The sequence below is a fragment of the Oncorhynchus clarkii genome, chromosome 28, assembly GCF_045791955.1.
Source record: "Oncorhynchus clarkii lewisi isolate Uvic-CL-2024 chromosome 28, UVic_Ocla_1.0, whole genome shotgun sequence".
Classification (NCBI taxonomy): domain Eukaryota; kingdom Metazoa; phylum Chordata; class Actinopteri; order Salmoniformes; family Salmonidae; genus Oncorhynchus; species Oncorhynchus clarkii.
The window spans coordinates 45,671,003-45,692,847 of NC_092174.1; the positions used below are offsets into that span (position 1 = coordinate 45,671,003).

Below are 21,845 nucleotides of genomic sequence, written 5' to 3' on the forward strand. Positions count from 1 at the left end.
TCACATAGACAGGACAGGATTATAGATGGATCTCTGTTCAACATCAACATCAGTCACATAGACAGGACAGGATTATAGATGGATCTCTGTTCAACATCAGTCACATAGACAGGACAGGATTATAGATGGATCTCTGTTCAACATCAACATCAGTCACATAGACAGGACAGGATTATAGATGGATCTCTGTTCAACATCAGTCACATAGACAGGACAGGACTATAGATGGTAGATAAAATAGATAGACAGAAATCAGTGGAAGATCTCTCTGGCAGCTCCAGCCCTCCAGGCCCCAGGCCCTGTCATCACACCCAGGGATCAAAGCCTCTGGCTGGGCTGCTCTCTCCTCTCTCTCCCTGGGTGACTGACTGGCTAGCTGACACACACGCGCTGGCAGGGCCTTTCATTCAATATTCTCACTGTAGCTCAGGTGGAGCGATGGGAGGAGGGGGGGGGGGGGTAGAGAGGAAGGGAAAGAGAAAAAAGTGATGTGAGGAAGGAAGTTAGAGGAATTGAGAGAGGGGGAGAAATGGAGAGGAGGGGAGGGGAGAAGAAGAGAGTTGAGTAAAAGGGAGAGGTGAGGAGGGAGGGAGAGGTGAGGGAGGGGAGAAGAAGAGGGGGGGATGAGAGAAGAAGAGGGGAGTGTGAGGGAGGAGAGAAGAGAGGGGTGAAAGGGAGAGGATTGGAGGGAGGGAGAAGAGGGGAGCAAATAAGGGAGAGGGAGGGAGGGAGGGAGGGAGGTCTCCCTCTCCCACTCTCTCTCGCTTTCTCTCTCTCTCTGTCCCCCTCTCTCTCTCTCTTTCTCACTTTCCCCTCTCTCACTCTCTCTCTCTCTCTCTCTCTCTCTCACAGGGAGGGAGGGAGGCAGAAGAGGCAGGCAGAGAAGGAGGGAGGGAGCAAGGGGAGGGAGGGAGGGGAGGGGAGAGAAGCAGAGAAGGGAGAGGAGGGGGGGAGGGAGGGAGGGAGAGTAGAGGAGGGGAGAAGAAGAGAGGTGAGGGAGGAAGGGAGTTGGAGTAACTTTCGCTCCATCAGTATCTTTGTTTTGCATCTGTTGAATTTGTCGTTCTGATTGGCTCTCAGAGGAGGCAGAGATAGGAGGTTTCTGATTGGCTCTCAGAGGAGGCAGAGATAGGAGCTTTTCTTCCACCTGTATTTCTGCAATCTCTTTGTTTATGTGGTGCTGCGCTCTGTGTGTGTGTGTGTGTGTGTGTGTGTGTGTGTGTGTGTGTGTGTGTGTGTGTGTGTGTGTGTGTGTGTGTGTGTGTGTGTGTGTGTGTGTGTGTGTGTGTGTGTGTGTGTGTGTGTGTGTGTGTGTGTGTGTGTGTGTTTTCCCTGCTTGTTATGCAGGTGATGTTTGAGTGTGTGTCTATGTGCACTGCATTTCTCTGTGTCAACTTTTCTGCTGTGTGTGCATGTTGTCTAGGTAATATACTGACTAATGTAATGACTATACAGGTGCATGTTGTCTAGGTAATATACTGATTATACAGTATACAGGTGCATCTTGTCTAGGTAATATACTGACTATACAGGTGCATGTTGTCTAAGTAATATACTGACTATACAGTATACAGGTGTATGTGGTCTAGGTAATATACTGACTATACAGTATACAGGTGTATGTGGTCTAGGTAATATACTGACTATACAGGTGCATGTGGTCTAGGTAATGTACTGACTATACAGGTGTATGTTGTCTAGGTAATATACTGACTATACAGGTGTATGTGGTCTAGGTAATATACTGACTATACAGGTGCATCTTGTCTAGGTAATATACTAACTATACAGGTGCATGTTGTCTAGGTAATGTACTGACTATACAGTATACAGGTGTATGTGGTCTAGGTAATATACTGATTATACATTATACAGGTGTATGTTGTCTAGGTAATATACTGACTATACAGTATACAGGTGTATATGGTCTAGGTAATATACTGACTATACAGTATACAGGTGTATATGGTCTAGGTAATATACTGACTATACAGGTGTATGTTGTCTAGGTAATATACTGACTATACAGTATACAGGTGCATGTTGTCTAGTTAATATACTGACTATACAGGTGTATGTGGTCTAGGTAATGTACTGACTATACAGGTGTATGTGGTCTAGATAATGTACTGACTATACAGTATACAGGTGCATGTTGTCTAGTTAATATACTGACTATACAGGTGTATGTGGTCTAGGTAATATACTGACTATACAGGTGTATGTGGTCTAGGTAATATACTGACTATACAGGTGTATATGGTCTAGATAATATACTGACTATACAGGTGTATGTTGTCTAGGTAATATACTGACTATACAGGTGTATATGGTCTAGGTAATATACTGACTATACAGGTCTATGTGGTCTAGGTAATGTACTGACTATACAGTATACAGGTGTATGTGGTCTAGGTAATATACTGACTATACAGTATACAGGTGTATGTGGTCTAGGTAATATACTGACTATACAGTATACAGGTGTATATGGTCTAGGTAATATACTGACTATACAGGTGTATGTGGTCTAGGTAATATACTGACTATACAGTATACAGGTGTATATGGTCTAGGTAATATACTGACTATACAGGTGTATGTTGTCTAGGTAATGTACTGACTATACAGTATACAGGTGTATATGGTCTAGGTAATATACTGACTATACAGGTGTATGTGGTCTAGGTAATATACTGACTATACAGTATACAGGTGTATGTGGTCTAGGTAATATACTGACTATACAAGTGTATGTTGTCTAGGTAATGTACTGACTATACAGGTGTATGTTGTCTAGGTAATGTACTGACTATACAGTATACAGGTGTATATGGTCTAGGTAATATACTGACTATACAGGTGTATGTTGTCTAGGTAATGTACTGACTATACAGTATACAGGTGTATATGGTCTAGGTAATATACTGACTATACAGGTGTATGTGGTCTAGGTAATATACTGACTATACAGGTGTATGTGGTCTAGGTAATATACTGACTATACAGTATACAGGTGTATATGGTCTAGGTAATATACTGACTATACAGGTGTATGTGGTCTAGGTAATATACTGACTATACAAGTGTATGTTGTCTAGGTAATGTACTGACTATACAGGTGTATGTTGTCTAGGTAATGTACTGACTATACAGTATACAGGTGTATATGGTCTAGGTAATATACTGACTATACAGGTGTATGTTGTCTAGGTAATGTACTGACTATACAGTATACAGGTGTATATGGTCTAGGTAATATACTGACTATACAGGTGTATGTGGTCTAGGTAATATACTGACTATACAGGTGTATGTGGTCTAGGTAATATACTGACTATACAGGTGTATGTTGTCTAGGTAATATACTGACTATACAGGTGTATGTGGTCTAGGTAATATACTGACTATACAGGTGTATGTTGTATCGTCTCTACCTCGTCTGTCTCTTCAGAGAGGGTAGATGTGGGTTCTTCAGAGAGGGTAGACGTGGGTATTTCCCCTGCTCTTATGAGCCTGTCCCCCTTGGGGTGTACTACTCTAACAGTTTTTAACTGTCAAAGCAAAGAGTTGGTAATCCACGTTCCGTATCACATCCATTCTCCCCCCGAACATCTTTTGATCACCTATTCTTTTACACGCAAAAATAAACTATGGGTTTCCTGGGGGTTTAAAAAAAGAAGGAAACAGGGTGGATTTGTTTTTTGTTTGGTTGTTGAGAAGACTGATACCTGTCACATGAAAGGGAGAGAGAAGAAGAAAAACAGAATGAAATATATTATATAAGACTGCACCAAGCACCAATTAATACAAAAAGTCAGCTAACTCAATGTTGCTTCAGTTGGCCTTCATCAGTTCAATTCTGAGGTCTCAGCATTGTGTGCGGTCAGCTTTAGTGGAGATACGTTTTGATGTTTGTTAAGTATATGTTCATCTCCAATTCACGTAAAAAAAAAAATGCATCTGATGATTTATGTACAGTGCCTTGCGAAAGTATTCGGCCCCCTTGAACTTTGCGACCTTTTGCCACATTTCAGGCTTCAAACATAAAGATATAAAACTGTATTTTTTTGTGAAGAATCAACAACAAGTGGGACACAATCATGAAGTGGAACGACATTTATTGGATATTTCAAACTTTTTTAACAAATCAAAAACTGAAAAATTGGGCGTGCAAAATTATTCAGCCCCCTTAAGTTAATACTTTGTAGCGCCACCTTTTGCTGCGATTACAGCTGTAAGTCGCTTGGGGTATGTCTCTATCAGTTTTGCACATCGAGAGACTGAAATGTTTTCCCATTCCTCCTTGCAAAACAGCTCGAGCTCAGTGAGGTTGGATGGAGAGCATTTGTGAACAGCAGTTTTCAGTTCTTTCCACAGATTCTCGATTGGATTCAGGTCTGGACTTTGACTTGGCCATTCTAACACCTGGATATGTTTATTTTTGAACCATTCCATTGTAGATTTTGCTTTATGTTTTGGATCATTGTCTTGTTGGAAGACAAATCTCCGTCCCAGTCTCAGGTCTTTTGCAGACTCCATCAGGTTTTCTTCCAGAATGGTCCTGTATTTGGCTCCATCCATCTTCCCATCAATTTTAACCATTTTCCCTGTCCCTGCTGAAGAAAAGCAGGCCCAAACCATGATGCTGCCACCACCATGTTTGACAGTGGGGATGGTCTGTTCAGCTGTGTTGCTTTTACGGCAAACATAACGTTTTGCATTGTTGCCAAAAAGTTCAATTTTGGTTTCATCTGACCAGAGCACCTTCTTCCACATGTTTGGTGTGTCTCCCAGGTGGCTTGTGGCAAACTTTAAACAATACTTTTTATGGATATCTTTAAGAAATGGCTTTCTTCTTGCCACTCTTCCATAAAGGCCAGATTTGTGCAATATACGACTGATTGTTGTCCTATGGACAGAGTCTCCCACCTCAGCTGTAGATCTCTGCAGTTCATCCAGAGTGATCATGGGCCTCTTGGCTGCATCTCTGATCAGTCTTCTCCTTGTATGAGCTGAAAGTTTAGAGGGACGGCCAGGTCTTGGTAGATTTGCAGTGGTCTGATACTCCTTCCATTTCAATATTATCGCTTGCACAATGCTCCTTGGGATGTTTAAAGCTTGGGAAATCTTTTTGTATCCAAATCCGTCTTTAAACTTCTTCACAACAGTATCTCGGACCTGCCTGGTGTGTTCCTTGTTCTTCATGATGCTCTCTGCGCTTTTAACGGACCTCTGAGACTATCACAGTGCAGGTGCATTTATACGGAGACTTGATTACACACAGGTGGATTGTATTTATCATCATTAGTCATTTAGGTCAACATTGGATCATTCAGAGATCCTCACTGAACTTCTGGAGAGAGTTTGCTGCACTGAAAGTAAAGGGGGCTGAATAATTTTGTACGCCCAATTTTTCAGTTTTTGATTTGTTAAAAAAGTTTGAAATATCCAATAAAGATCGTTCCACTTCATGATTGTGTCCCACTTGTTGTTGATTCTTCACAAAAAAATACAGTTTTATATCTTTATGTTTGAAGCCTGAAATGTGGCAAAAGGTCGCAAAGTTCAAGGGGGCCGAATACTTTCGCAAGGCACTGTGTGTGTAGGTTGGATGGAGCCCTCATTGATCGTGTCCACGCGTATAAATATCTGGTTATCTGGATCGAACAAAAAGCTATCTTTTAAAAAACATGTTGATGAGTTAGTTAAGAAATTAACACTTAAAATTTGATTATTTTATTAAATATTAGGAAACATAATTCAGTCGACAGGTGTGTCAGGTAAGGTAGTTAGGGTAAGGTAGTTAGGAACAGGTAAGGTAGTTAGGGTCAGGTAAGGTAGTTAGGGTCAGGTAAGGTAGTTAGGGTAAGATAGTTGGGGTCAGGTAAGATAGTTGGGGTCAGGTAAGGTAGTTGGGGTCAGGTAAGGTAGTTGGGGTCAGGTAAGGTAGTTAGGGTCAGGTAAGGTAGTTGGGGTCAGGTAAGGTAGTTAGGGTCAGGTAAGATAGTTGGGATCAGGTGTTTCAGGTAAGGTAGTTAGGGGCAGGTAAGGTAGTTAGGGTCAGGTAAGGTAGTTAGGGTCAGGTAAGGTAGTTAGGGTCAGGTAAGGTAGTTGGTGTCAGGTAAGATAGTTGGGGTCAGGTGTTTCAGGTAAGGTAGTTAGGGGCAGGTAAGGTAGTTAGGGTCAGGTAAGGTAGTTAGGGTCAGGTAAGGTAGTTGGGGTCAGGTAAGGTAGTTGGGGTCAGGTAAGGTAGTTGGGATCAGGTAAGGTAGTTAGGGTCAAGTAAGGTAGTTGGGGTCAGGTAAGATAGTTGGGGTCAGGTGTGTCAGCTAAGATAGTTGGGGTCAGGTAAGGTAGTTGGGGTCAGGTAAGGTAGTTATGGTCAGGTAAGGTAGTTGGGGTCAGGTAAGGTAGTTGGGGTCAGGTAAGGTAGTTAGGGTCAGGTAAGATAGTTGGGATCAGGTGTTTCAGGTAAGGTAGTTAGGGGCAGGTAAGGTAGTTAGGGTCAGATAAGGTAGTTAGGGTCAGGTAAGGTAGTTAGGGTCAGGTAAGGTAGTTGGTGTCAGGTAAGATAGTTGGGGTCAGGTGTTTCAGGTAAGGTAGTTAGGGGCAGGTAAGGTAGTTAGGGTCAGGTAAGGTAGTTGGGGTCAGGTAAGGTAGTTGGGGTCAGGTAAGGTAGTTGGGGTCAGGTAAGGTAGTTGGGGTCAGGTAAGGTAGTTGGGGTCAGGCAAGATAGTTGGGGTCAGGTAAGGTAGTTGGGGTCAGGTAAGGTGGTTAGGGTCAGGTGTGTCAGGTAAGGTAGTTGGGGTCAGGTAAGGTAGTTGGGGTCAGGTAAGGTAGTTGGGGTCAGGTAAGGTAGTTGGTGTCAGGTTAGGTGGTTAGGGTCAGGTAAGGTAGTTGGGGTCAGGTAAGGTAGTTGGTGTCAGGTTAGGTGGTTAGGGTCATTTGTGACAGGTACGGTAGTTGTAAATATAAAATGTTTATATTTATCAAACCTTTTGCTTCCTGTTCCACCTGAAAGTTGTTATTTTCTCTCCGTATCCTTTCTGTGTGTTGTGTGTGCGTTGTGTGTGCGTTGTGTGTGCGTTTTGTGTGCGTTGTGTTTGTGTTGTGTGTGCGTTAGCTCTGTCCTCAGTACTGGCCAGAGAACGGCGTGCATCGCCATGGGCCAATCCAAGTGGAGTTTGTCTCAGCTGATCTGGAGGAGGACATAATCAGTAGAATATTCCGGATCTACAACGCAGCACGGGTACGCACACACACACACCATCGCACTATGGGAAAATTAGCTAACACTCTCTACTAGCTACTCTGTGTAGCTACAGCAGTACAGGTACCTACCTGAACTTACCTGACCCCAACTAGCATACCTGTTCCCAACTACCTGACCTGAAACACCTGACCCCAACTATCTCACCTGACACTAACTACCTTACCTGAAACACCTGATCCTAACTACCTTACCTGAAACACCTGACCACAACTATCTTACCTGACCCCAACTACCTTACCTGACCCCAACTATCTTACCTGACCCCAACTACCTTACCTGACCACAACTACCTTACCTGAAACACCTGACCCTAACTACCTTACCTGAAACACCTGACCCCAACTATCTCACCTGACACTAACTACCTTACCTGACCCCAACTACCTTACCTGAAACACCTGACCCTAACTACCTTACCTGAAACACCTGACCCCAACTATCTCACCTGACACTAACTACCTTACCTGAAACACCTGACCCCAACTATCTCACCTGACACTAACTACCTTACCTGATCCCAACTACCTTACCTGAAACACCTGACCCTAACTACCTTACCTGAAACACCTGACCCCAACTATCTCACCTGACACTAACTACCTTACCTGACCCCAACTACCTTACCTGACCCCAACTACCTTACCTGACCCCAACTACCTTACCTGACCCTAACTACCTTACCTGACCGCAACTATCTTACCTGACCCCAACTACCTTACCTGACCCCAACAACCTTACCTGACCATAACTACCTTACCTGAACCCAACTACCTTACCTGACCCCAACTATCTTACCTGACACACCTGACCCCAACTATCTTACCTGACCCCAACTACCTTACCTGACCCTAACTATCTTACCTGACCCAACTACCTTACCTGACCCTAACTACCTCACCTGACCACAACTATCTTACCTGACCCCAACTATCTCACCTGACACTAACTACCTTACCTGATCCCAACTACCTTACCTGAAACACCTGACCCCAACTATCTCACCTGACACTAACGACCTTACCTGACCCCAACTACCTTATCTGACCCCACTTACCTTACCTGACCCCAACTACCTTACCTGACCCCAACTACCTTACCTGACCATAACTACCTTACCTGACCCCAACTACCTTACCTGACCCCAACTATCTTAGCTGACACACCTGACCCCAACTATCTTACCTGACCCCAACTACCTTACTTGACCCTAACTATCTTACCTGACCCCAACTATCTTACCTGACCCCAACTATCTTACCTGACCCCAACTACCTTACCTGTTCCCAACTACCTTACCTGACCCCAACTACCTTACCTGACCCCAACTATCTTACCTGACACACCTGACCCCAACTATCTTACCTGACCCCAACTATCTCACCTGACCCAAACTACCTTACCTGACCCCAACTACCTTACCTGACCCCAACTACCTTACCTGACCGCAACTATCTTACCTGACCCTAACTACCTTACCTGACCCCAACTATCTTACATGACCCCAACTACCTTACCTGACCCTAACTATCTTACCTGACCCCAACTATCTTACCTGACCCCAACTATCGTACCTGACCCGAACTAGCTTACCTGACCCCAACTACCTTACCTGACCCCAACTATCTTACCTGACCCCAACTACCTTACCTGACCCTAACTATCTTACCTGACCCCAACTATCTTACCTGACCCCAACTATCTTACCTGACCCGAACTAGCTTACCTGACCCCAACTACCTTACCTGACCCCAACTATCTTACCTCACCCCAACTACCTTACCTGACACACCTGACCGCAACTATCCTACCTGACCCCAACTACCTTACCTGACCCCAACTACCTTACCTGACCCCAACTATCTTACCTGACCCCAACTACCTTACCTGACCCCAGCTACCTTACCTGACCCCAACTACCTTACCTGACCCCAGCTACCTAACCTGACCCCAACTATCTTACCTGACCCCAACTACCTTACCTTACCCCAGCTACCTTACCTGACCCCAACTACCTTACCTGAACCCAACTATCTTACCCGACCCAAACTATCTCACCTGACCCTAACTCTCTTACCTGAACCCTAACTATCTTACCTGACCCCAACTATCTCACCTGACTCTAACTCTCTTACCTGGCCCTAACTACCTTACCTGACACACGTGACCCCAACTATCATACCTGACCCTAACTCTCTTACCTGACCCCAGCTATCTCACCTGACCCCAACTCTCTTACATGAACCCAACTATCTTACCTGACCCTAACTATCTTACCTGACCTAAACTATCTCACCTGACCCTAACTCTCTTACCTGACCCTAACTACCTTACCTGAAACACCTGACCCCAACTATCTTACCTGACCCCAACTATCTCACCTGGCCCTAACTCTCTTCCCTGACCCCAACTACCTTACCTGACCCCAACTACCTTACCTGACCCCAACTACCTTACCTGACCCTAACTACCTTACCTGAAACACCTGACCCTAACTACATTACCTGAAACACCTGACCCCAACTATCTTATCTGACCCCAACTACCTTACCTGACTCACCTGACCCCAACTATCTTACCTGACCCCAACTACCTTACCTGACCCCAACTACCTTACCTGACCCCAACTATCTTACCTTACCCCAACTACCTTACCTGACCCCAGCTACCTTACCTGACCCCAACTACCTTACCTGACCCCAGCTACCTAACCTGACCCCAACTATCTTACCTGACCCCAACTACCTTACCTGACCCCAGCTACCTTACCTGACCCCAACTACCTTACCTGAACCCAACTATCTTACCCGACCCAAACTATCTCACCTGACCCTAACTCTCTTACCTGAACCCAACTATCTTACCTGACCCTAACTATCTTACCTGACCCCAACTATCTCACCTGACTCTAACTCTCTTACCTGAACCTAACTACCTTACCTGAAACACCTGACCCCAACTATCTTAACTGACCCCAACTATCTCACCTGACCCTAACTCTCTTACCTGACCCTAACTACCTTACCTGACACACCTGACCCCAACTATCATACCTGACCCTAACTATCTTACCTGACCCCAACTATCTCACCTGACCCCAACTATCTCACCTGACCCTAACTCTCTTACCTGACCCCAACTACCTTACCTGACCCCAACTACCTTACCTGACCCCAACTACCTTAACTGACCCTAACTACCTTACCTGAAACACCTGACCCTAACTACATTACCTGAAACACCTGACCCCAACTATCTTATCTGACCCCAACTACCTTACCTGACCCTAACTCTCTTACCTGACCCCAACTCTCCTACCTGACCCTAACTACATCACCTGACCCTAACTACCTTACCTGACCCCAACTACCTTACCTGACCCCAACTACCTTACCTGACCCTAACTACCTTACCTGAAACACCTGATCCTAACTACCTTACCTGAAACACCTGACCACAACTATCTTACCTGACCCCAACTACCTTACCTGACCCCAACTACCTTACCTGACCCTAACTACCTTACCTGAAACACCTGAACCTAACTCTCTTACCTGACCCTAACTACCTTACCTGACACACCTGACCCCAACTATCATACCTGACCCTAACTATCTTACCTGACCCCAACTATCTCACCTGACCCCAACTCTCTTACATGAACCCAACTATCTTACCTGACCCTAACTATCTTACCTGACCCCAACTATCTCACCTGACCCTAACTACCTTACCTGACCCTAACTACCTTACCTGAAACACCTGACCCCAACTATCTTACCTGACCCCAACTACCTTACCTGACCCCAACTACCTTACCTGACCCTAACTACCTTACCTGAAACACCTGATCCTAACTACATTACCTGAAACACCTGACCCCAACTATCTTATCTGACCCCAACTACCTTACCTGACACACCTGACCCCAACTATCTTACCTGACCCCAACTACCTGACCTGACCCCAACTACCTTACCTGACCCCAACTATCTTACCTGACCCCAACTAACCTACCTGACCCCAGCTACCTTACCTGACCCCAACTACCTTACCTGACCCCAGCTACCTAACCTGACCCCAACTATCTTACCTGACCCCAACTACCTTACCTGAACCCAACTATCTTACCCGACCCAAACTATCTCACCTGACCCCAACTACCTTACCTGACCCTAACTACCTTACCTGAAACACCTGATCCTAACTACATTACCTGAAACACCTGACCCCAACTATCTTATCTGACCCCAACTACCTTACCTGACACACCTGACCCCAACTATCTTACCTGACCCCAACTACCTGACCTGACCCCAACTACCTTACCTGACCCCAACTATCTTACCTGACCCCAACTACCCTACCTGACCCCAGCTACCTTACCTGACCCCAACTACCTTACCTGACCCCAGCTACCTAACCTGACCCCAACTATCTTACCTGACCCCAACTACCTTACCTGAACCCAACTATCTTACCCGACCCAAACTATCTCACCTGACCCTAACTCTCTTACATGACCCTAACTACTTTACCTGAAACACCTGACCCCAACTATCTTAACTGACCCCAACTATCTCACCTGACCATAACTCTCTTACCTGACCCTAACTACCTTACCTGACACACCTGACCCCAACTATCTTACCTGACCCTAACTATCTTACCTGACCCTAACTACCTTACCTGACCCCAACTACCTTACCTGACCCTAACTACCTTACTTGACCCCCACTATCTTACCTGACCCCAACTATCTTACCTGACACACCTGACCCCAACTACCTTACCTGACCCTAACTATCTTACCTGACCCTAACTACCTTACCTGACCCCAACTACCGTACCTGACCCTAACTACCTTACTTGACCCCCACTATCTTACCTGACCCCAACTATCTTACCTGACACACCTGACCCCAACTACCTTACCTGACCCTAACTACCTTACCTGACCCCAACCTCCTTACCTGACCCCAACTATCTTGCCTGACCCCAACTACCTTACCTGACCCCAACTATCTAAGCTGACCCCAACTATCTTACCTGACCCCAACTATCTATCTAAACAGACCCCAACTATCTTACCTGACCTCAACTACCTTACCTGACCCTAACTATCTTACCTGACCCCAACTACCTTACCTGACCCCAAATATCTTACCTGACCCCAACTATCATACCTGACCCTAACTATCTTACCTGACCCCAACTATCTCACCTGACCTCAACTACCTTACCTGACCCCAACTACCTTACCTGACTCCCACTACCTTACCTAACCCCAACTATCTTACCTGACCCCAACTATCTCACCTGACTCCAACTACCTTACCTGACCCCAACTATCTTACCTGACCCTAACTACCTTACCTGACCCCAACTATCTTACCTGACCCCAACTATCCTACCTGACCCTAACTATCTTACCTGACCCTAACTATCTTACCTGACCCTAACTACCTTACCTGACCCCAACTATCTTACCTGACCCCAACTATCTTGCCTGACCCCAACTACCTTACCTGACCCCAACTATCTTACCTGACCCCAACTATCTATCTAACCTGTCCCCAACTATCTTACTTGACCTCAACTACCTTACCTGACCCTAACTATCTTACCTGGCCCCAACTACCTTACCTGACCCCAACTACCTTACCTGACCCCAACTATCTTACCTGACCCCAACTACCTTACCTGACCCCAACTATCTTACCTGACCCCAACTACCTTACCTGACCCTAACTATCTTACCTGACCCTAACTATCTTACCTGACCCCAACTATCTTACCTGACCCCAACTACCTTACCTGACCCCAACTACCCTAAATACCTATATCTATATGTCTGTCTGTTTATGAAGCTATATCTGTCTGTCTATGAACCTATATTCACCTGTCTGTCTGTTTGTTAACCTGTATCTACCAGTCTCTCTGTTTGTTAACCTGTATCTACCTGTCTGTCTGTTTGTTAACCTGTGTCCACCTGTCTGTCTGTCTGTCTGTTTGTTAATCTGTATCTACCTGTCTGTCTGTTTGTTAACCTGAATCCACCTGTCTGTCTGTTTGTTAACCTGTACACACCTGTCTGTCTGTTTGTTAACCTGTATCCACCTGTCTGTCTGCCTTTTAACCTGTATCCACCTGTCTGCCTGTTTGTTAACCTGTCTGTCTGTTTGTTAACCTGGATCTACCTGTCTGTCTGTTTGTTAACCTGTATCCACCTGTCTGCCTGCTTGTTAACCTGTATCTACCTGTCTTCCTGTTTGTTAACCTGTCTGTCTGTTTGTTAACCTGTATCCACCTGTCTGTCTGTTTGTTAACCTGTCTGTCTGTTTGTTAATCTGTATCTACCTGTCTGTCTGTTTGTTAACCTGTATCTACCTGTCTGTCTGTTTGTTAACCTGTATCCACCTGTCTGTCTGTTTGTTAACCTGTCTGTCTGTTTGTTAACCTGTTTGTCTGTTTGTTAACCTGTCTGTCTGTTTGTTAACCTGTCTGTCTGTTTGTTAACCTGTATCTACCTGTCTGTCTGTTTGTTAACCTGTCTGTCTGTTTGTTAACCTGTATCCACCTGTCTGTCTGTTTGTTAACCTGTCTGTCTGTTTGTTAACCTGTCTGTCTGTTTGTTAATCTGTATCTACCTGTCTGTCTGTTTGTTAACCTGTATCCACCTGTCTGTCTGTTTGTTAACCTGTCTGTCTGTTTGTTAACCTGTCTGTCTGTTTGTTAACCTGTCTGTCTGTTTGTTAACCTGTATCCACCTGTCTGTCTGTTTGTTAACCTGTCTGTCTGTTTGTTAACCTGTCTGTCTGTTTGTTAACCTGTCTGTCTGTTTGTTAACCTGTATCCACCTGTCTGTCTGTTTGTTAACCTGTCTGTCTGTTTGTTAACCTGTCTGTCTGTTTGTTAACCTGTCTGTCTGTTTGTTAATCTGTATCTACCTGTCTGTCTGTTTGTTAACCTGTATCCACCTGTCTGTCTGTTTGTTAACCTGTCTGTCTGTTTGTTAACCTGTCTGTCTGTTTGTTAACCTGTATCCACCTGTCTGTCTGTTTGTTAACCTGTCTGTCTGTTTGTTAACCTGTATGTCTGTTTGTTAACCTGTCTGTCTGTTTGTTAACCTGTCTGTCTGTTTGTTTTACCTGTATCCTCCTGTCTGTCTGTTTGTTAACCTGTCTGTCTGTTTGTTAACCTGTCTGTCTGTTTGTTAACCTGTATCTACCTGTCTGTCTGTTTGTTAACCTGTCTGTCTGTTTGTTAACCTGTCTGTCTGTTTGTTAACCTGTATCCACCTGTCTGTCTGTTTGTTAACCTGTCTGTCTGTTTGTTAATCTGTATCTACCTGTCTGTCTGTTTGTTAACCTGTCTGTCTGTTTGTTAACCTGTCTGTCTGTTTGTTAACCTGTATCCACCTGTCTGTCTGTTTGTTAACCTGTCTGTCTGTTTGTTAACCTGTCTGTCTGTTTGTTAACCTGTCTGTCTGTTTGTTAACCTGTCTTTCTGTTAACCTGTATCTACCTGTCTGTCTCTCCAGCCTCAGGACGGTTACCGTATGGTGCAGCAGTTCCAGTTCCTGGGTTGGCCAATGTACCGAGACACTCCCATGTCCAAACGCTCCTTCCTCAAGCTCATCAGACAGGTGGACAAATGGCAGGAGGAGTATGATGGAGGAGAGGGACGCACTGTGGTGCACTGTCTGTAAGTAACACACACTAACACACAGGGACATACACACACACTAACACACACACTAACACACAGGGACATACACACACTGTCTGCAAGTCACAATTACCTTCTACGGAGATTCTACTTTACATGGAGATGTCCCTCCTCTCATCTGTTGACCTTCATGTTTCTCCTCTCATCTGTTGACCTTCATGTGCTCACTGCTCACTGCTCACTGCTCACTCCACCACACTGTTCAATAGAGACGACTGGCGCTTTGAGCGCAAATTAATAATGTGGACTTCACTTCCACCACAACCCGTTGCTTTGTCTCTCTCCAAAGGGAATTGTGTTAGCTCTATTCATTACCCTTCTATCTGAAACCATCTGAATGACAGAATACACCCCTTCTCCCTCTCTGTTTATCTGTCTTTGTCTTCCTTTCTCTCTCTCCCTCTCTCTGTTTATCTGTCTCTCTCTCTCGCTCGCTCTCTCCCTCTCTCTGTTTATCTGTCTTTGTCTTCCTCTCTCTCTCTCTCTCCCTCTCTCTGTTAATCTGTCTTTGTCTTCCTCTCTCTCTCTCTCTCCCTCTCTCTGTTTATCTGTCTTTGTCTTCCTCTCTCTCTCTCTCTCCCTCTCTCTGTTTATCTGTCTTTGTCTTCCTTCTCTCTCTCCCTCTCTCTGTTTATCTGTCTCTCTCTCTCTCTCTTGCTCACTCTCTCCCTCTCTGTTTATCTGTCTGTCTTCCTCTCTCACTCTCGCTCGCTCACTCTCTCCTTCTCTCTATTTATCTCTCTGTCCTCCTCTCTCTCGCTCACTCTCTCTCTCTCTCTGTTTATCTGTCTGTCTTCCTATCTCTCTCCTTCGCTGCAGTAACGGAGGAGGCCGCAGTGGGACGTTCTGTGCCATCAGCATCGTGTGTGAGATGTTACAACATCAACGTTCTGTAGACGTTTTCCACGCCGTCAAAACACTGAGGAACAACAAACCCAACATGGTCGACCTGCTGGTAGGAAACACATCCTGTAATCATTAACCCAACATGGTCGATCTACTGGTAGGAAACACATCCTGTAATCATTAACCCAACATGGTTGATCTACTGGTAGGAAACACATCCTGTAATCATTAACCCAACATGATCGACCTACTGGTAGGAAACACATTCTGTAATCATTAACACTACAGATGACCTGCTGGTAGGAAACACATTCTGTAATCATTAACACTACAGATGACCTACTGGTAGGAAACACATCCTGTAATCATTAACACTACAGCTGACCTACTGGTAGGAAACACATCCTGTAATCATTAACACTACAGCTGACCTACTGGTAGGAAACACATCCTGTAATCATTAACACTACAGATGACCTACTGGTAGGAAACACATTCTGTAATCATTAACACTACAGCTGACCTACTGGTAGGAAACACATTCTGTAATCATTAACCCAACATGGTCGACCTACTGGTAGGAAACACATCCTGTAATCATTAACCCAACATGGTCGACCTACTGGTAGGAAACACATCCTGTAATCATTAACACTACAGCTGACCTACTGGTAGGAAACACATCCTGTAATCATTAACACTGCAGATGACCTACTGGTAGGAAACACATCCTGTAATCATTAACACTGCAGATTACCTACTGGTAGGAAACACATCCTGTAATCATTAACACTGCAGATGACCTACTGGTAGGAAACACATCCTGTAATCATTAACACTGCAGATTACCTACTGGTAGGAAACACATCCTGTAATCATTAACACTACAGATGACCTACTGGTAGGAAACACATCCTGTAATCATTAACACTACAGATGACCTACTGGTAGGAAACACATCCTGTAATCATTAACACTGCAGATTACCTACTGGTAGGAAACACATCCTGTAATCATTAACACTGCAGATGACCTACTGGTAGGAAACACATCCTGTAATCATTAACACTACAGATGACCTACTGGTAGGAAACACATCCTGTAATCATTAACACTACAGATGACCTACTGGTAGGAAACACATCCTGTAATCATTAACCCAACATGGTCGACCTACTGGTAGGAAACACATCCTGTAATCATTAACACTACAGCTGACCTACTGGTAGGAAACACATCCTGTAATCATTAACACTGCAGATGACCTACTGGTAGGAAATACATCCTGTAATCATTAACTCCTAGGTTCAATGTCATGACAAGACGGCACAATATCCTGTCCGATGTGTAAATGTTTTACGTAGATCAGATCAGCGGAGAAGAAGAATACCAGCCCCTTGTTTTGTTTTGTGTTCTACAGGATCAGTACAAGTTCTGCTATGAAGTGGCTCTGGAGTACTAGAACTATGGATAAACAGCAGACTGGGCCTGGATGCAGAACTATGGATAAACAGCAGACTGGGCCTGGATGCAGAACTATGGATAAACAACAGTCTCAGCCTGGACGCAGAACTATGGATAAACAACAGTCTCAGCCTGGACGCAGAACTGTGAACGACACGGGGGGGGGGGGGGGACTTTATAGACAAGACTGCAGCGTAGACCGGCCTGTGTTTTTGATGATCGAACAACTGGAGCAGGACGAACACACCTCCACAAATACAGACACACACAGCTCTGTCTTTCTTAGCTTGATCAGCTAGATGAGGTGACAGAGGTGAGGTATACTGATGTCTCTCTATAGTTTGACCAGTCTCTGATCTGCTACCAGGAAGGATTCAGTCTCTATATAGTTCCACACGTCTCTGATCTGCTACCAGGAAGGATTCAGTCTCTATATAGTTCCACACGTCTCTGATCTGCTACCAGGAAGGATTCAGGAGCACAATGTTTTACACTGCAGTGTGTAATGTCTTATCTGAAATCCTTGCCCTGACTCAAAATCAACCTCTACACCCTAGCCCCTACACCCTCGCCCCTACACCCACGCCCCTACACCCTCGCCACTACAACCTCGCCCCTACACCCTCGCCCCTACACCCTCGCCCGTACACCCTTGTCCCTACACCCTACACCCTCGCCCCTACACCCTCGCCCGTACACCCTTGTCCCTACACCCTACACCCTCGCCCCTACACCCTACACCCTCGCCCCTACACCCTCGCCCCTACACCCTCACCCCTACACCCTCGCCCGTACACCCTCGCCCCTACACCCTCACCCTACACCCTCGCCCCTACACCCTCGCCCCTACACCCTACACCCTCGCCCCTACACCCTCGCCCCTACACCCTCCCCCCTACACCCTCGCCCGTACACCCTCGCCCCTACACCCTACACCCTCGCCCCTACACCCTCGCCCCTACACCCTACACCCTAGCCCCTACACCCTCATCCCTACACCCTCGCCCCTACACCCTACACCCTCGCCCCTACACCCTCGCCCCTACACCCTACACCCTCACCCTACACCCTCACCCTACACCCTCGCCCCTACACCCTAACCCTACACCCTCGCCCCTACACCCTCACCCCTACACCCTCACCCTACACCCTCACCCTACATCCTTGCCCCTACACCCTACACCCTCGCCCATACACCCTCGCCCATACACCCTCACCCTACACCCTACACCCTCACCCTACACCCTACACCCTCACCCTACACCCTTGCCCCTACACCCTACACCCTCACCCTACACCCTACACCCTCGCCCCTACACCCTCACCCTACACCCTACACCCTCACCCTACACCCTACACCCTCACCCTACACCCTTGCCCCTACACCCTACACCCTCACCCTACACCCTTGCCCCTACACCCTACACCCTCACCCTACACCCTTGCCCCTACACCCTACACCCTACACCCTACACCCTACACCCTCACCCTACACCCTCGCCCCTATACCCTCACCCTTGCCCCTACACCCTCACCCTACACCCTACACCCTCACCCTCACCCTACACCCTCGCCCCTACACCCTCACCCTACACCCTACACCCTCACCCTACACCCTCACCCTACACCCTCGCCCCTACACCCTCACCCTACACCCTACACCCTACACCCTCACCCTACACCCTACACCCTCACCCTACACCCTTGCCCCTACACCCTCACCCTACACCCTACACCCTACACCCTCACCCTACACCCTTGCCCCTTCACCCTACACCCTACACCCTACACCCTACACCCTACACCCTCACCCTACACCCTACACCCTCACCCTACACCCTCACCCTACACCCTACACCCTCACCCTACACCCTCACCCTACACCCTTGCCCCTACACCCTACACCCTCACCCTACACCCTCACCCTACACCCTACACCCTCACCCTACACCCTCACCCTACACCCTACACCCTCACCCTACACCCTCACCCCTACACCCTACACCCTCACCCTACACCCTCACCCTACACCCTTTCCCCTACACCCTAGACCCTACACCCTACACCCTACACCCTACACCCTCACCCTACACCCTACACCCTCACCCTACACCCTTGCCCCTACACCCTCACCCTACACCCTACACCCTCACCCTACACCCTACACCCTTGCCCCTACACCCTACACCCTACACCCTCACCCTACACCCTACACCCTCACCCTACACCCTACACCCTCACCCTACACCCTCACCCTACACCCTCACCCTACACCCTTGCCCCTACACCCTACACCCTACACCCTACACCCTCACCCTACACCCTACACCCTCACCCTACACCCTCACCCTACACCCTACACCCTCACCCTACACCCTCACCCTACACCCTACACCCTTGCCCCTACACCCTAGACCATTTCACCAGGTCAAATTCTTCGTACATGTAAATCAGGGTTTCTTGAAAGACGGAACAATCAAAAACCTTTTAGCACAATTTTTTTTTCTTCCATAATAACAACATTTAAAATATATATTTTAAGGATAAACCAAAGTATTATCTATCACACCTTTGTAAAGGAACAACCGCCTAATGATGACCTTTTTTTCATAGTAAAACTCCTTCAGACATGAAAGGCCTTTTGTTTTTACTGTCCAACAAGTGTTTAATGGCCTTGTTTCCTTCTAACATTGTAGCTTGTTTAATGGCCTTGTTTCCTTCTAACATTGTAGCTTGTTTCATGGCCTTGTTTCCTTCTAACATTGTAGCTTGTTTCATGGCCTTGTTTCCTTCTAACATTGTAGCTTGTTTAACTTTGTAATACATTTTTTTGTGTTCTGTTTTATACCACTTTATAATTCTCCAGGGTTCATTTCATTAGCATTTTTTTTGGAATGTTTTTCTAGATTAAGAAAATTAAACAAGCTATATAAAGTTAGGTTTATCCTGATTTTCACAGCACACAGTTCAATAGTTTATTCATATTTTGCAGGACTATTATTAACATATTGTTTCAGAATATAAAATATAATATATGCATTTGCATATACTGTATATGTCTTAAGTGGGATAGCAATAAGTGACGGAGGTGACAACAGATACTCAAAACAGACATTTATTTGTCTATAAAATAAAATAGAAGTTCAATACAAAAATGTGTAAAATTATTTTGTTTGAAAAATCCCTTTCAACATGATCAGATCTTTCAGATTTTCTGACGGAGTTGATGTTGTACTAATTGCATATTTTTTCCTAATTTAGTCAAGTGGTCTACTACGTAGCAATTTAGTTTTTTTTTTTTGCTCAGTTGCTTTTTTTTGGCTCTAAAACCTAATTAAATGTAACATATTTGAACTAAAAATCATATTCTATATTAATGTTATACCTTTATTTAACTAGACAAGTCAGTTAAGAACAAATTCTTATTTTCAATGACTGCAGGTTCAGGGGCAGAACGACAGCTCGGGGATTTGAACTTTGCAACTTTCCGGTTACTAGTCCAACGCTCTAACCACTAGGCTACCCTGCCGCCCCAGCTATAATCTATAAGGTAGATGGAGTTGACTGGTTGTGACCATGGGGGGGGGGGGATCAATAATATTTGTTTAACGTAGCTGTCCATTCTCGTTCCTGAATAATTTGAGTTGACCAAAACTCCGAACACATCTTTTATGAATCACAGTTTTGAGATAAATATTCCTTGATGTCAGAGAAGGGACCTGATATCCTACTTCAGTTAAAATCCATTATTGTCCGTTTTTAGATTTTTAAACACCTTTGAGCTTGAAATTGTGGTCCTTTGCTCCAGACAAGGACATTTCACAGAGCCGACATGGAAATTAATAATATTGCAAATATTTAGGAAAATTACCCTGAATAAAAATGTTTTTCCTCATAAAATTCCCCTAAATGTAATGTTTTTTATAAAATAATTAAACAAATTCCATTTATTTTCAATTATTAAAAATACATTTTCTGCCGCTGTGGTCTAAGGCACTGCATCTCAGTGCAAGAGGTGACACTACAGTTCCTGGTTCAAATCCAAGCTGAATCACACAATTGGCCCAGCATCGTCCGGGTTTGGCCAGGCCGTCATTGTAAATAAGAATGTATTCTTAATTAACTGACTTGCCTAGTTAAATAAAGGTTAACTAAAAAAAAAATTTTTTTTTTTTTTTTAAGATTGTCCTGACTTTCAAGAATCCCTGAATGACGTTCTGAGTGTAGATTTGAGATGGGAAAACTGTAGCTCTACCGTTCGCTATGCAGCTTAAGCCTCCTCATTGTTCTCAGATCAACACTGTGACGACAGGCTAGAAGAGAAGTGTCTAAGGGTCAGGGGTCAGGCTAGAAGAGAAGTGTCTAAGGGTCAGGGGTCAGGCTAGAAGAGAAGTGTCTAAGGGTCAGGGGACAGGCTAGAAGAGAAGTGTCTAAGGGTCAGGGGTCAGGCTAGAAGAGAAGTGTCTAAGGGTCAGGGGTCAGGCTAGAAGAGAAGTGTCTAAGGGTCAGGGGTCAGGCTAGAAGAGAAGTG

The 21,845-nt window shown here is 45.4% G+C and overlaps 1 protein-coding gene across 1 annotated transcript in view; it reads left to right on the forward strand.

Moving 5' to 3' along the window:
* The window catches only part of LOC139386493 (receptor-type tyrosine-protein phosphatase mu-like), a 474,202-nt gene extending 456,735 nt beyond the window's left edge, over window positions 1-17,467 (forward strand). The window contains exons 34-37 of the mRNA XM_071132061.1: window positions 7,127-7,252; window positions 14,817-14,980; window positions 15,824-15,959; window positions 17,271-17,467. Of these exons, the coding sequence (XP_070988162.1) occupies window positions 7,127-7,252; window positions 14,817-14,980; window positions 15,824-15,959; window positions 17,271-17,312 (468 nt within the window). The 3' untranslated portion in view covers window positions 17,313-17,467. The remainder of the gene's footprint in view (window positions 1-7,126; window positions 7,253-14,816; window positions 14,981-15,823; window positions 15,960-17,270) is intronic.
* Window positions 17,468-21,845: the final 4,378 nt, after the last annotated feature.